The 16,400-nt window shown below is 58.0% G+C and overlaps 2 protein-coding genes across 2 annotated transcripts in view; both read right to left on the bottom strand.

Annotated features, from left to right (window-relative positions):
• Positions 1–387: 387 nt before the first annotated feature.
• On the bottom strand, positions 388–3,660 carry CDX2 (caudal type homeobox 2). The gene is made up of 3 exons (XM_076360696.1): positions 3,165–3,660; positions 760–905; positions 388–555 (listed from the first exon to the last, which is right to left on the bottom strand). Exons 1-3 carry the CDS (start codon positions 3,658–3,660, stop codon positions 388–390), a joined length of 810 nt encoding a protein of 269 aa, XP_076216811.1.
• Positions 3,661–14,296: 10,636 nt separating this feature from the next.
• The window catches only part of FLT3 (fms related receptor tyrosine kinase 3), a 36,879-nt gene continuing 34,775 nt past the window's right edge, over positions 14,297–16,400 (bottom strand). Inside the window, exons 23-24 of the mRNA XM_076339843.1 lie at positions 15,404–15,509; positions 14,297–14,431 (exon numbers count right to left, since the gene is read on the bottom strand). Of these exons, the coding sequence (XP_076195958.1) occupies positions 14,297–14,431; positions 15,404–15,509 (241 nt within the window). The remainder of the gene's footprint in view (positions 14,432–15,403; positions 15,510–16,400) is intronic.

The following is a 16,400-nucleotide window of genomic DNA, read 5'->3' as shown; positions in this document are numbered from 1 at the left end:
TAAAAAAATGTGCTTTAATTTTTGTTTTTCCTGTTAAAATTCATTGTTAGCCCAACAACATTTCTAAGGTCTTTCGGACCGATCCCTGAGATTCACCGGGGGCGGACTGGCAGGCAGCGCCCCCCTTCTATCTAACAAACTCCAGGGTAAAAAAACCACCCAAACATAATAATAATAATAATAAAGCGATGGCCACGCTTCCCCCGGACGACGAGACACATACACTGTACATCTGTACACATGGCCGGCCCCGCGGGGCGGTGTAGTGCATAGGCGGGGGGGGCCGCTCCCACCGTGCCCCCCCGGCCCCGGCCCGGCCCGGCCCGGCCCGGCCCCGCCGCGGCCGCGCCCTCCAGCAGTCCCTGCCCCGCGGTCCCCCGGCCGCTGTCACTGGGGGACGGCGGGGCCCAGGCCGGCGGCGGCCGCCCCCGCCGCGGGACCCTGCAGCGGGGCGCCGGGGCTGAGCGGCTCCGCGCCTCCGGGCTGCGCCTGCTGCAGCTTCTTCTTGTTGATCTTCCTCTCCTTCGCCCGCCTGTTCTGGAACCAGATTTTCACCTGCCGGGGGGGGACAGGGGAGTGAGGGGGGTGGTTCCCCGAGGACGTCCCCCCTCCCGGGGGGCCCGCACCGAGACCGCATCCCTGCCCCGCGCATCGCTGCCCCGCGCATCCCAGCTCCGCGCATCCCGGCCCCACGTATCCCGGCCCCGCGCATCCCGGCCACACGTGGCGGGCACGGGCAGTGTCGCTCGTGGGACAGACCTGCCTCTCCGACAGCCCCAGGTTGGAGGCCAGCTCCGCTTTCCTCCTGATGGTGATGTAGCGGCTGTAGTGAAACTCCTTCTCCAGCTCCAGCCGCTGGTGGTCGGTGTACACGACGCGGTACTTGTCTTTCGTCCTGGTTTTAACTGCGGAGAACAAAGCCGGGGTTGGCAAAGCCAAAGGGGCTGGGTGGAGCGCGGCTCTCCCCTCTGCGGGTGCAGGGCGAGCAGGATCAGGCCTCCCCGGCTTCCTGCTCGCCTCTCCCTGCCCGGGGCTTTACTGAGCACAGCGAACAGAAGGGAGAGGAGCAGTTCCACAGTTCCTTGGGGACACGGGGCAGAAACCCCAGGCGTGCCGGCTCTAAGTGCAAGCCGAGCGCGGGCTCTCGGCCCCGGCTGCCAGCCCCTGCCCCGCCGCACGCCCGTGCATTGCGCTTGGGACACCTTCATGGTGCGCTTGCTGTCGGCTTTCGGTTTTGTTTTGCCGTCCCTACCGAGAACAAACTTTTTACAAAGAGAAGGGAAAAGGAAAAGAAAGAAAAGCCCCGTTCAGGGCACGGCGGCTTAGTTTCTAAACGAGAAACACCGATCTAAGCGCGGAGATCGGGAGCGGCCGTCGGGGGCCCCTCGGGGCCGGGCCGGGCTCCGGCCCGGCTCTCCCCGCTTCTTCCCCGGCATCGGGGCAGCGACTAAAGCGACTTCTCGGTGACCCTGGAAGGGCGACACGCAACTTTAGCGCTCAAAAAAAACCCCCAAAAAACCAAACCCAAAAACCAAACCCAACGAAATCTGAAGGCGAAAGCCAGCGAGCGGCCGGCGAGCGTGCACCGCCGCAGCCGCTGACCTCCTTTCTCCCGAGGGTTTCTTGTTTAACTGGTTGCGTCCCCGGCCCTCCCGTTCCCCAGGGAGCCGAGGCGGGGAGTCTCTGCCCCCAAGGTGCTTAATGGCTAGCAGGCTGACTTTGTTCAGGTAAACTCTCTGCAAACCACAACAAAAGCACCCTGTAAAGATACAAGCCTGATCAGAGAAAACTCCCCAGAGCCAGTGAATAGGGAACACAATCCCAAACAATGCAGGACAAGGAGATCTTATCAAAGAAAAACCCTTCTCAAAGCCTTAATGACAGCCACATTCTGTTTGAATTACCACTACTGAACAAATGGCGGCAGGCGCTTTCATCCCCCCAGCCCTGCACATTAACATAAACACTGGCTCCAAAGGCAGAATTTGAATGGAGACAAGGGACCGGCCACCACCGCACAAGCCCAAACTGTGGGAACACCACGGGCTGCTGTGGGAAGCGCGACGGGCCTGGGAGAGCTCCACCGCCACCGCCACCCGGGGCGTAGCAGCTGCCAGCGGCCGGCACCGGGGCACCGGGGCTTTTCCCGAGGCGCGGCGGCCGCGGGCGTGGCCGGGACCCCCACCCCACGCCGCCCGGGGAGCCCCCGCCGGCCCTGCCGCCCGTCGCGCAAGGCAGGGGATGAGAGAAGAGCGCCAGAAGTCGTTATTTACTGCGAAAGTCGCCACCCTTCTTTTTTCGGCTGCTATATATAAATATAAAAAAAGGACCAAAAAAAAAAAAAAGAATAATGGGAAAAGAGGAGACAACAGTCGTGGGAGGCGTATATCAAAGCGGGGGGACACGCGTCTCCCCTGGCAGATGCGGGGGGGAAATAAAAGGGAGGGTCTGCGGGGGTATTAACATCACAAGGGAGCGCGGCGCCGGCCACGGCCTGACCCGTCCTGCCCGCGGCAGCCGCGGCCGGCCCTCCCGCGGCCGGGGTACCGGGGGTGGCGGGGGGCACGCCCTCGCACCTCCCGGCCCCACCGGCCCGGCCCGGCCGGGCGCACAGCCCGCAGGGGTCGGTGGGCATGCTCAGCCGCCGCTCGGGAGTCCCGGTCGCACGGGGACCTTAATAAAGGGTAGGCGCCCAGTGACTCAGAAACAAATGCGGAGCGACACCGGCCGATGATTTATATGACTATAATTGGTTATAAAAATCTTCTAAGTGGCTATAAGCGGACGAGCGGAGCAGCGGGAGGAAGAGCGAGCGTTTCCTCGGGATCCCGGGCCATTCCGCCCTGCTCCGCCGGAGCGCACCCCCGGGCACCGTTCCTCCGGGGCCGGCAGCGGCTGATCCCCGGCGGAGGGCCGCTCCCGCCGCTGCCTGCCCGGCGCCGCGGCGGGGCCGTACTCAGCAGCGCGGACAGGCTGTCGGCTGAGCCCCGCAGCCCCCATTCTTCCGAGGACCGGCCCTCGATCGGGTTTCTTTCGGAGTGCTTTCCCCCTCGCCGCCGCGTTGCCCGGCGCACGGTGACCCGGGGAGCCGGCGGCGCCCCGGAGCAGCGGTCGGCGGGGCAGCCCCCCGCCCGCCCGCCCGCCTCCCCCCGGCCCGCGCTTACCCTGGCTGCTGAGCGGGGGCTGCGCCGGCTTCCTCATCCACTCGCAGAGGCCGCGGCGCTGCCCGCCGGGGGAGAGCGGCTCGGGGGCGGCGGCGGCGGCGGCGTTGGCGGCGTTGAGGGGCTGCATGACGCCGGCGGAGCAGTGGGGCGCGGGGCCGGCGTGGTGGTGGGCGTGCGGGTGGTGGTGGTGGTAGTCGGCGGGGCTGTAGGCCATGGCGGCGGCGGGGGAGCCGCCGTTGAGGCCGTGGACGGCGCCGGCGGCCGGCGGCGCCCCTTGGCCGTAGGCGCCCCAGTCGTCGCGGAGCGGGGCGGCGTAGGGCGCGGGCCAGGCCGGGCCGGGGGACTGGGCGCTGTCGAGGTTCACATGGTAGCCGCCGTAGTCCGCGTACTGCGGGGCGCCCACGAAGTTCTGCGCCGCCAGGTTGAGCCCCCCCGAGTGTCGCACCGGGCCGGGGTACATGGGCCCGTCCTTCTCCAGGAGGTAGCTCACGTACATGCTGGCGGGGCCCCGGCCGCGGCTCTCCGCATGCTGCTCGGGGCTCTCGCAGCGGCGCGCCTGCTGCCTGGGGACGGGCTGCCCGGGGCGGGGAGGGGGCAGGCGGAGGGGCCGCGGCCCCGCGCTGCGCTCCGCGCTCCGCGCTCCCGGCTCCCGGTCCGAATCCAATGGCCGGCAGCACTTACATGATTAACGATTGTTTACAAGGGTCTATTAGTAATGGCCCAGACACACCAAAGGCAGGTGACGTGGAGAGGCGCTGGGTATATAGCTACTACCCCTAAAAGACGATTTGCATTTAAAAAGATAAGGAGAGGGCAGCGACCTGATCACAGCTAAATATTCAAGCCTTTATTGTTTAAGAGCTTCCTCCTTCCATTGCAACCTGGTGCACTTTAACCTCCAATCGCAGGTTCAAAGGATGAAATCAAGAGACTTGCAAAAGACAGAGAGGGAGATCTAAGGGCGAGGGTGGGAATATGGGAGCCGTGTATCGCGGCCGATCTGTAGGCAGCACTTTAACCAGCTCTTCTCCGTGCTTGGGGCTGGGGGGGGAAGGGGCGGAGGAGGAGGGAGTTTTGATTAAAAATCCACAAAGCCATTTTGTCGTGGTTGTTTTAAGCAACAAACCCCACCGCGACGGCCTACTGCTTTTTCTAACGCGCTTCCCACCCGCTCCCGCTCCCACTCGGTCACGGGCGATGAAGGAGAGGTAAGAGGAGAAATCCCCCCTTCCGAGGGCGCTGCCTCCTTTCCCCGCGTGTGCCTGCAGAGCTTCGAGGCCAGGCGCTGCCCACCCTCCCCGCCCCAGCCTGGGCCCCGGTGCCGGGAAGGGACGAGGGCTGGGGGTGTCTTCGCCTAAAACACCCGCTGCCCTCGTACCCACCGCCAGAGCGAGGCCGGAGCATCTCTCCGCCCGCAGGGGCCTGGGTACCGAGCCAGGGGATGGTCCCCCCCAAGAGGGGAACCATCCGCCTCCTCCTGGAGCCTGCCACCTCGGGGGGCGATTCCCTCGCTGTAGCGCGGCCGAGCCCACGGGGAACCCGGCGACTTGCCCCTCCACGCACACTCGCTTTTTCCCACCCCGACGCCTTGGAAACCCGCTGGAAATGCTGGCCCTGGAAGGGCGGCTCCCGGGCAAGCGGCAGCCGGCTCCCCCGGCCCAGCCACCCCCTTTGAAGAGGCGACCCCCTCTCAGCTTCCCCCCGCCGCTTTTATGCTTTAACTTTTCACCCTGAGCGGGGACAATGCGAGACAACGTTTGCATATTCGCATCTTTTCCCATGACACAGCGAAGAAAGCTTTCACCCGCCGAGAAAAAATGGATGGGGACGGCAGCGTCCCCCCGTTTTCCCAGCACGTTTCGCCGGAGCAGCGCAGCACCGGCCGTCCCCGCCGGCTCTCCCGGGGCTCCCCCACCGGCCCCGCACTATCCCGGCCACGCGTGTCCCGGTCTTCCGCGAGGAGATCCGGGTGGCCGTGTCCCGGGGTATTTTTCCTTCCCCGTGGGTGGCTGTTCTGCAGACCGAGGAGTGTCCCTCCCTAGGTCACTGAGACGGGGCGTTTTGCAGCTGAGGGCGGATTTCGGTTCTGCAGAGGCAGATCTCCCCATCCGCACTCCCTGAAAATCTCTCCCTCCTTCCCCGGCTTCCACCGGGCCTTTCGGCGCTGCGCGTGGGGCTGCCGCGGAGCTATGCTTTAACCCGAGCGGGAATAATTCAGCGACGTTTCCCAAAGTGTCTGGGAGGGTCCCGTGTCAGTGGCCCTGGGGGACCGGAGCGTTCAAGGGGGGGAAGGACGGAGCATCGCTCCCGGGGAAGAGACGGCGGGCGGCCCCCTCGGAGCCGCCGTGGGTACCCCGGCTGCGAGGAACGGGGTGCCCACACCTTGCACACAGCCGGTAATGCAGTGCCTGCGCCCACACCGTCACTTGTCGTTCGCAGACTGTCGCTGACGGCCGCGGTCGCGACCCTACGATAACAGCAGCGCAACAGCAGGGATGCGGGGACGCCTGCCAGCCGCCTTCTCCGGAGGGAATTTCTCTCCCTGCTGCCCATTCCCATCATCACGCCCTACCCCTGCCCCGCCGGTCGGGTAACGGGGAGAGGGAGCGGGGCTTGCAGCCCCCAGCGCTCTCTGAGCGGGAGACGGAAACGTAACTCTGGAAAAGAAACGCTGCGTCCCTTCAGTGTAATCGCCTCTCCCGATAAGCACCGACACAGCCGATCTATGCGGATGTGAATTTGATGATGCCATAAACGGAGGAAGGGGCCATTAAAATGACAAAACTCTGAACATATTGTATTAAAACGCACCAAAACCCTGACAAACCCCGAGCCAGCCCGGTTCGGTGTCTAAAGCTCTATCCATGAGTCCCTGGCAGGCAGGTGGCAGCGCTTTGGGGTGAGACCCGACGCCAGCCCGAGCTGGCGGGGCTGGGGGCCGCCGGACGGAGGAGCCACGGATGGGAGCCACGGGCCGCCGGCGGAGGAGCTGGGCAAGGCTCCGAGGCAGCACCGCGCCCGCCCGGCCTCGCAGCGAGCGCCCCGCTCCGCTCTCCCCAGGCTCGGCTCTGCCTTTGCCTGTCGGACAGTGATCCCAGCTGCGCCCCGAGCACGGGGAGGACTGGGGAGACCGGGCCCTGCCAGCCGTCCCCCACGGCCCGCGGCCCCCGCGGACGGATGCTCCGGAGCATCCCCCGCCGCACAGCCGCCCCCCGCTCCCGGCCCGCCGCAGCGACCTGCCCGGCTGCTGGGGCGGGGGACGCTCTGCCCCCGGGACCTTCTTGTCTTAAAATAAGAGGGATCCCGAGCCGCGCACACCCCGAGCCTACGTGCCTGGTGGCTGGCCGGACTTCCTTTCGTTGCGACTGGGGCAGGATTTGTCCCCCCTCTCGCCCCCCCGCGATCGGGGCTTCCCAAGGGGATTGGGGAGAGGGGATATCTCGCTCAGCTGCGACCAAGGCGGGAGGTTTCCCGAGCCGGCCCTGGCAGCTGCCCGCTCCTTCCCTGCCTCCGTCTCGGGGCTTCCCGCCGACTCTGGCCCAGAGCCGCAGCCCCGGGAAAGGAGCGGGGACCCCGGGACCGAACCCCGAGACCGGAGCGCGGGCGAGTCCCTGATCTCTCCGTCTTTGCTTCCTTCGGTTTTTTTCCTATTTCGTTAGATCCCGTGCGGGGAAACGCGAGCCCACGCCTCTCAAGCTGATAAGTGCCTGATCGGGGCTACCGTTTGCAGAGAAATATCTTTTTTCTTTTTCCCCCTCCATCCTGATCCCTGTATTTTCACCGAAGGGCTGTTTCACCCGGGGCTCCGGCCCGGGCAGACGCCGGATTCCCCGCCTTCCTCCTTCAGCCCCAGCCTTACTTCTTGAGCTGAAATAATTATTTCCGAGGGGATCTGCCTGCCCCGGGGGGATTCAGGTCAGCGGCATGATTGCGTGAGAAATGCCGGGGGCAGGGCGCCCCTGCCCGCTGCCCGCTGCCCGCTGCCCGCTGCCCGCTGCCGGGCCCTCGGTCCCCGCCTCCCCGGCTCTGGAGCGGACACCTCTCGTCGGACCCGGCGCTCATCGTCGCCTTGGGCCCCGGGGCTGGGGCGGACTGGGGCGGGCAGCACAGCCCGGGAACCCCCGTCCCGGGCCAGAAACCTCCCCGTAAGTCCCGGGAAGGCACGAGTGCCGCGCAGCCTCCGCGATCCCTCCTCGACCGGCTGCTCCCGCTTGCCGGGACCCTTCCCGGGATGCGGGTTCACCTTCTTCTTTATTTCTAATAGTTTTCGGGTTTAACGAACTTATTTTTCTGTCACTTAGGAGAAGCTCGGGGTAGGGGGGGCGGGATCCTCCCCTCTCCCTCCACCTTAACGACACGGAACCGGGACCTTTGTTTGCAAGGTTAAAAAAAAAAAAAAATGCCTGCTTGAAAGCCCTTTGGTGGCCGAGGAGAGAGAAGGGAAGGAGGAATCGTGTGTTAGTTAGTCCGACCTGTGGAATTTATGACTCCCCCTAAGCACAGACATGATAAGGACTTAGAAAACATCTTGGATCTTTTCAAGCCGGCAGACCCCGAGGCTTTGATGTAGATTACGTTGCAGAATAACCCAATACTTTTATCGTGGGGTTGATACTCGGCTTGTTTAAGCACATGCCTCTAGGAGCGGGTTAGATGCTAAACGCTCGCTCCCGAGCGCATTCGCGTTGCTGGGAAGGAAGCAGAGACGGGGGAGGGGGGGTGGCACCTTGTGCCAGGCTGGGGCCCCGCCGCCCCGCACCGGCACCCGCCGCGGGCCGCCCCCGCTGCCCCGGCCAGCCCTGCCTCTTCGCACAGGTGCTGTCGGGCCTGAGCTCGCATCGTCCCGGCTCCCCTCCGGGAAACCGGAACGCAAGGAGAGAAGGGGGAAAACCAAGCCATATTATGCACCAGAGGCTTCGTGCCGCCACAGGCCGGTGGGGGTGTCCCCAGCCGCTCGGGTCCAGTGGCCAGAGCCTCCCGGAGAGACGCTCGGTGTGTCCGGGGGGGACCAAAGGCTGATCCCCGTCGCGCTCCCTGGCGCTGTTTACACGGGCTGGGCGTTGCTCTGCTCCCTTAGAAGTCGCTGGTGCACCGCGACCGGAGCCCCCCCGGGACACCTCTGCTGGCCGGTGAAACCCAGCCTTGGCTGGAATTTTTATTTTATTTTTTTCAATATCTTTTTTAAATGACAAGGAGAAGGAAAGCCGCACCAGCGCACCCCGGGCCGCGGTGCACGCCCCGGCCGCCTTTCCCGCTTGTGCCCGGACCCTGCTGTCATGTCCCTCCTGGGAAGGCCAGGGACTGATCCGGTCACGGGAGCCGTGAGTCACCCGGCAGCGCGCACCCGCGGGGCGGCCCCGACGGCGCGGCCCCGGCCCCGGCCTGCGGCGTGCGGGGGCGGCGGCGGACCCGCTCCCGGGAGGGAGCCCAGGGCTCGGCAGTTATCGCCCCCCGCCCCCCGAGGACACCCCCCCCCCCCTCCCCGTACGGACGCTCCCCGGAGCACGCAGGGCCGCTGTTATCTTCCCCGACTCTCAGCCCGTCCCCGGCGGCGCCCGGCGGGGGGGACGTGGTGGGAGCGCCACGCTCCCCAGCCGCACGCTTTCGGCTCTGCAGCGAGGCACAGCCGGGCCGGGCTGGCGACCCCGAGGCAGGGGTGCCCCCCGGCCCACCAGCCATCGTCCAGAGCCACGCCGCTCCCGGGGAAACCACAAGCCCCGGCCCAGCTGGTGGGATGGTGCCGCTAACGCGCGTGTTGACTCCCACGCCAAACAAAACATCAAATTCCAGCTGCAAAATGGTTTGCACACGTTTGCCACCAGTGAGCCCCCGGGCTATCCCCTCCACGCCCCAGGGGCGATATAAAGGCTGATGTCCTCATTGCCTTCCTCACTGATTCATTTCCTACATCTCCCAGCTTTGAAATGTAACCTTCGTGGGGAGGTAATGCACGCCCCATGGCCGTGTCCTCCCACACGTCTCAGCAGCGCTAGTCCTGCCGATTTATCCCCCCCAACGGCCTTCCATCCCAAGACGCTATGGGGTGGCTGCCCCATACCACCGTCTCCCTCAGCCTGTGTTTCACCGCAGGCCCAATCCAGCAAACCTGTCCAGTCAGCAAAGGCACAGGGTGGCTCTGGCCCGCGTAGACGGTTTGTTGTTTGCGAGGTTGAAGGTTTCAAAGGCCATAACTGTACACATCCCTGCAGGGCCGTGGTGTTTCGTGGATAATATTTTGTCCTAGGCAATGTGAGAGTCCAAGGCAGGGAGGTGCCAAGCGCTTCCTTGGCCTGGCAGGGAGCAGGCTGAGGCTCCCACATGGGACCTTTCTTTATTCTGGGGCTGTAAGAAGGCGAGAGAAGACTCTTCTTCCTTCATGGGCAAACCTGTTCCCTCCAAAGGAAAAAACCTCAGTCCTCTTGGCTCCAAGGAGAAACTGGTGCCTGACTGCTCTCCACCACTTCCCATTTGCTCCCAGCTGTCTTCTTCTAGTTCCTGGGAGGGAAGGGGAGTCTCACCCCATTTTTTTGTGGTCTGAAAAGAGAATCCAAAAGGAGTGAAAGGTAGGGCCAGCCCCAGACCTCAGGGCCAGGCTCTTGGCTGTGGCCCACACTGCCATCCTCTGGCCGCTCCCTTCGCGGCTCAGCTCCTGGGGACCTGCCCCAGCTTTGCTTGAGTTTAGCTCCACAGCCCCTCTGCACCCGGGACACCCGCAGCCTGCTTCTTCTACCACAGGAGGCTTTTCCAAAGGACATCCCAGTCCACATCAGGTAGGTAGTCACTTCTACAGGAGAAATATGGTGGAAATTAGAGATAGGCACCTCCTTCTTTTTAGGATCTGAAGGGGTGGCACTGGTGGGACTGGAGGGCTGTGATTAGAAGTAACATCCAGGCTTTCTTCAGCTGGAAGACAGTGATGTCCCCATGGCATAGGGCATGGAGGGAAGGGAACCTTAGTGCAGCCAGGAAGAGGCACTTCTGGGCACATATAGGCAGCCACAGCTAAGTGCCAAAGCTTCGCTGCAGTGCAGTGGATCACAAGTGGGTGTAGGCAGCACGTGGCAGGAGGAGTGGGTTACTGTCAGGATCTCCCACGGGCTTCCATCCCAACTAAGCAGTATCTAAAGGAACTGAATCCCACCTGAGTCTGCACGTGTCTCTGTGGAGGTGACCACAGGAGCACCATCACTTTTCCCTCTCTCTCCACAACACAGGTCTTCAAAATCCCTTCTCAGCTGAGATCTGATCCAGACTGTACCCCAAGGCACCTACACTTCTGCTAGGAGTGTTGCTCTATCAGTTTTCCAGCACAACTTTAAACCCCTAAATTTTAACGTGGCAGTGAGCGTGCCACCAGTTTCCCTGGTGTGAGCAGCCCCCCTGCTTTATCTCATCCACAGGAAGCATGTCAGCAAGCATGAATCCGGCCCAGGTCTCAGACAGCCTGGCTGGAAGGGACTCCTTCCCCACCACACCACAGCCCAGCGTCAGGATGCTCACCACGGGTGAGAAGGAGCTGAGCTCAGGTCCCACCTCTTTCTGAAGTGATTTGTGGTCTCCTCAACCACAGGTCTGGGTGGGTCTTTTTGTGCCTCTCTTTAAAGCTGGTTTACTTTGCATGGCCTAATTAATTAGCCACTGATGGGGGAGGGAAGGAGGCAGTGACTCACTAGCGCAGCAATGCATTTAGCTGGGAAGAGGGAGCCCTGTGCCACTGAATACTTGATCTAATTCAGTGTCTGGGGGAAGGGGGCGGAGATCTGGTGTGCCCAGCTGCATGGGGAATGCCCATATCCAGTCATCTTCAGCTTGCTTTGGTTTCTGCACCCCCAAAATATTTCCCAGCAAAGTGTGGCCTCTCAAAAAAATAACGTATCTGCAAATAGCTCTGTAGCAAATACGACCTTGGATTTATTCATCCCCTTTCGCAGATCCCTCCATGAACGTGTGGACTGAAAGCCATTGCTAGTCTGCATGACAGGACCGCTTCTGCTCTCCTCTTCTGGTTCAACACACGATCAGCCCCACCTTCTCCCAGAGGGACCTCGGAGAGCCCATCCCAGGTATCCCAAACCCAAGGGTGAGACTTGTGTTGGAGAAGCACTTCCAGTTTCTCTGGAACCAGACAGAGAAGAGCCTCTTATTTTTTTGGTGTGTGCTGCCTGTGACACACGGGCACGGTTGTTTGGGAGATGCACTGAGGGAGGGGGCTGACTGGTTCGCACTCATACCTGGCTCATCCCGTCAGTGCTACGAGGTTTTGGCTGTGGATTCCCTTTGTCCGGTACCATCACCCCCAGCCCTGCTCCCCCGGCTCTCCTCTAACCCTGGTCCAGACACCGTGGCTGGCCCAGGCCCTTCCGCTAAGCACCAGCCCGGCTCCTTGTCCCCTCTCCACCACCCGCTCCGGCACTAGGCTGCCCGAAGGCCGCCGGAAGCCGCCGGCCGGGAGGCGCCGCGCACCGCGGTCGCGGAGCTCCACCTAGCGCCGGCTCCGGCAGCGGGAGGGGGACCGCGGCATCCCGGGGCGGTCCGGGGGGCATCCCGGGGGGCATCCCGGGGGCATCCCGCGGGGAGGTCTCCTCGGGACCGGGCTGCAGGCTCCGCGGTGTGCTTTGGGAGGGAAAAGGGAAAGAAAATTAGGGCCGATTCCTCAACGCGACTTGTCTTTCAGTTTGGCTTGTCAAGTATTTCTTTCTTGTTCTTTCTTTCTGTTACTGCTAACAAGGAGAGCGCGGTGTCCTTTGCCTTTCAGCACTTTTAACTGACCTCAACCCCTTCTGTTCCTCTTCTTCCCGGTTTAATGATTACTGAATCTTTGTCAGTCTCTACCTGACTTAATGCATCTAGTTTAGACTAATGGCATCTCTGCTGGAGGTCTTCAAACAAGCTTAACGCTCCCCATTCACTACAGGGGGAATTTAGCACTTTCTCCAGAGTACCTGCTCCTGGGGGCACAGCTTAGGGGTCTAGATCCTAACAAGAGACATGTGGGCATTTTTCTCCAAGAATCATGAAACTGCTCCTTAAACAGCACTGGCTGTGGCTCTGCACAAACCTCAGGAATGGACCAGCACTTTGCTAAGTTGTGTTGGAAGCATCCTGGAAAGGAAATGTGCTCCTAAAAGATATTATTTTTTCACAGAATACCGCCTGTAGCTTTGTTGCATTCCTCTCTGCCGTGTGGACTAGCAGATTCACAAGCCTCCACGTGTCCAGCCCTCACAGGAGGGTCTTTCTGCTGGTTGTACTTCCTCACAGGGTGCCATGCTGCCTGAGCTGCTTTTCACGTGTGCATCAAGAGGGGTTTGTGTTAGCTCCAAGGTTCTCTATTTGCCTTTATATTCCCAAGTCTCAGCTCAGTAGCAGTGATGGGGCCAGATGACCTCTGCCCACTCCTTTTTTAATCTTGTGGAAAAACACTTAACACAACTCCCTGGCATGTTTTAAAGCACATGGGATTCCCACCTGCTCCTCTGTGAGCCAAGACCACATCTGCTGAGCTTCCAGGGCCAGCTAGGCTTGGATGCAACCAGTTCAGCGTTAAGCTCCTCTAGCTCTGAAGGCTATGGTGGCTGAAAACTCCCGTCTGCACAAGACACTCAACTCTCGCTTTCCAGCTGGTGCAGGCTGTGTGTCAACAGTGCTGAACAGTGACACCTTGTTGCTGAACGCTTTGAAATTGTGTTATATGAGTATGCTAAAAGACATATACATTCTCCAGAAAATGCAAAGTTAAAGTTTTATTTCTATCTTTATATTTCCAAATTATTCTTCAGCGGTTTATATCCGGTTAAAAAAATCAATGATTCATTGCTAATTCAACAATGTTAACAAAAATATACAATTCATAATTGCTGTATTACAACATTAATTATTTTCAGACAATGTTAGTAAAGAGCAGCTCAGTTTATGTGATAGCATATTCTAGCCAAACAGTTATTTATTTGTAACACTTGCCACTGGAAATCCTAATTGCAGTTAGCATTTTGTAAAATGTAAAAGAGAAGAAATCTATTAACAAATATATTCTCATATTGATTCACTGGGATGTAGACAAATGTATCCTGTTAGTCATGATAAAAGCTGTATTACAAATCCCCAGACATCATCACGAAAATAATGTGTCTTTTTATCTATATTAAAAAGCTGTCAAGCCTCTGGTTATTGTCCTGGGAGTCTGGGAGAAAACTAAGGAGATGTACTCTCATTTTATTGCAGCAGGGTTCATACACCCAGGCTGACTTCTAGGAATTGGGAGTGATGGTATTATACTCCTAAATTGCTACAGAACATAATTTCTTCAAAATTCAACATTTTTATTTGGTATTAAAACACACAAAGCCCAAAGGGTAGAATTAGTTATAACTCAGTTGAAGTGAGACTTCCAGTTGGAGACTGCCACGTGGATTTTCTAGACTAGGGAGGCAGAAGGTCATCTCCAAATATCACTCCTCCTGCTTGTTTTAGATGCTTATTTTAGGTAGAAGGAATCAGTCGCTGTAAGTGCCTAGCTCTCATCAGTGAGTGCAGAATGTAGCCTGGATGACTAGAGACCACCCGAGTACCTAAAGCTCCATGAAATGGATTCATCTGAACTGGACACCTATTGGGAACTTGACAGCAATTGAGATGTTCAGGATAAGACAGTCGAACACACTCAGATTTATAGTTCCTTGTAAAACAAAGCTGATTTTCCAACTCGCTGACATCTGGAGATGAAGATGCGAGTAGAACTTCTGGAAATCACACCAGTTTGCTTTAGATGCATAGCCTGTGTTTGTAAACATTGACTAAAAAACCACGGATTTTCTTGTGTTTGCTTGCAATATGGCAAGAACAGTCTGAGTTCCATGCATTGATTAGACACCGTTTACCTAAAACCAGAAAAAGAGATATCCAGTTGTAGAAAGGCAGCGAAAAGACCATTGCTTCTCTCTTGTGACAGATGTGTTTGCTGAATTCAAAGAAATGAATTGTGTTTTCTCCTCAAAGTAACATAAATATGGACTGGCCCATAAGAAATGTGAATAGAGCAGCAGTTGGTAACATTTTCTTTTCTTAGTGGTGATACAAAACATATATGCTACACAGAGTTTATGAAAATACTGAGATCAAATCCAGAACCCAGCTTATTTTTCGACCTGAGGGTCTTCATGCTGGAGGACAGGTGGGGATAGCAGAGATTCCTCATCCCTGCTTACACGTGGTTTAGTTTTGGTGCTGGAATTGTGTGTAGAAACATTTTTCTTCATATTCTGGTAAACCTAGAATTGGGAAGAGGAAATAAAAGATATCTTCTGTAATTACTTATTGTACTTGGTAAACTGCTTTTCCCCTTGTGAAGCAGGCACTTGTAAGGTACAGTCCACCTCCTCTTGAGGGAGAATCACACTTATACCTGCCTGTTACTTCCCACGGACTCCAAAGGGAGTCCAGACAACTGCCTAAGTGAGATGGATCTTATCCAGCCAAAAAGAGCTGGGTTGAGGAAGGGCACTGGACCGCAAAGGAGGATTTTTTTTTCTAGGTACAGTGCTTTGAAGTTACTTATCAGTTTGCCTCTATGCTCGGCAGCATCTGCCAGGCTAACAGTCTGCAGAGACGCTCAAGGCTGCAAAGGCAAGAATCATTCATAGCTCCCCACATCCCAAAAGGTTAGCAAGGACACTGCACTGGGGAATAGTGTCTAGCCCACAGTGGATACCCAGGTAGGAATCGGTAGTTTTGAAAGGAGTTGCTTATCCTCCCTGAGGAAGAGGTCAAATCTGTTAAGGATGGAATATGACTTTCTCAGATCCTGTTTATTATTTTGACCTTTGAGAATGATATACAGCCCTCCGTCTGTGAGGATGTGGCAGCACGTACCTATGGTGCCCCCCATGAGATCCCTGGCAGGTGGCCCGGGCTCAGCTCCCCTCCCATGGCAGCTATCAGCATCACCAAAGCCAAGTGCACTGGCTCCTGCACAGGGGAAGCATGGTCCTGTAGCACAGGCTGAGAGAGTTCAGCCTTCCGGAGTCCCGGTGCAGGCAGCGGGAGGAAAGACATCCTCATCAGGGAGGTCAGGATTCCTTCCGATGGCAGAAAAAACTTCCCCAAACTCTTACATAGATCCCTGGGGAATAGCTCCATAACACAATGACACACTTGAATAGAAACCAGCAGACTATTTCTCAGCTTATATGGGGCTACAGAAAAACCCCCAAAACATTTTTCTTCTTTCTGTATTTACTTACTGCTCCTTCTGCCTCAGCCAGCTGACAGGCAAGAGAGGAAACCAGCCAAGAAAAAGAGGGTCTTTTTCTGGAGTCAAGGGCCCAACAGGACTGCATCATGCGATAGCTGCAGGAGCAAAGAGGTGACACAGAAAACATGTTAGCTGTTGGAGTCTCTGTGAGTGACTACATGGAAGTGCAGAATTTGGATGGGAATCACGGGGCACCAGAACGATTTTATAGAAAGAGGCCAGATTTAGCATGTTGCATCAGAGGAAAAGATACAGAAAGATTAGGAAAAAGGGTGAAATGAAGAACATGGCTTTACTGGAGTCCTTAGCAAAATCCTCCTCGTAGGATTGGGGCCAGGATTTCACCCTGGCTGGCACATACTGGCATGCTAACCTTGTTTTCCAGCTTCCGTAAAGAAAATGGTAGGAAGAGAATTCCTGTCTGACTCTGGGGCTGAACCTGCTCCTTGTGGACTCTGTAGTCTTGAAGACAGTTTTCATAGCGAGTCTTTTTGTGGAATTTGCCATCACAAAAATCTTTCTGAAGTTTAAACACCACCTTAGAGATTTTGCAGTTTCATCAGGGACCAGTGCAGTGCCTAGCTGCTAAAGTCCCTTGCAAACTTACCAGGTCAATATATTCCCTGGTATTTATAAGCCCCACAGAAATCTTTCCTGGGTGAATCTGTCAGATTCACCCGTACCTTTAATGCCATTACAGTCTCTACATGGAGAGGATGAGAATGGTACAGTGCCATAGCAAGGCACTGAGTCCCTAAACTACCTATGAAAATGTTTTCCAGAAGAGCTCAGACAACCTAAAGTCCTTCACTTTCCTCCATGCTCCAGGTCTCGTAGCTCCCCACCACCTTCTCTTCTCTTGCCCTCTGGGGTCCGCCTCTAGACAGTCCACCCAGACACAGAGGCACAGGCTGAAAATCGTGTGCTGAGAGCAGAGGAATAGCTCCTGCCAACTCTTTCTTATCAGGGTTTTTCTCTAAAAGGAT

The sequence above is a fragment of the Aptenodytes patagonicus genome, chromosome 1, assembly GCF_965638725.1.
Source record: "Aptenodytes patagonicus chromosome 1, bAptPat1.pri.cur, whole genome shotgun sequence".
Lineage (NCBI taxonomy): Eukaryota > Metazoa > Chordata > Aves > Sphenisciformes > Spheniscidae > Aptenodytes > Aptenodytes patagonicus.
Note: the sequence above shows the minus strand (reverse complement) of the source record. Positions and strands in the feature narration are given on the sequence as shown.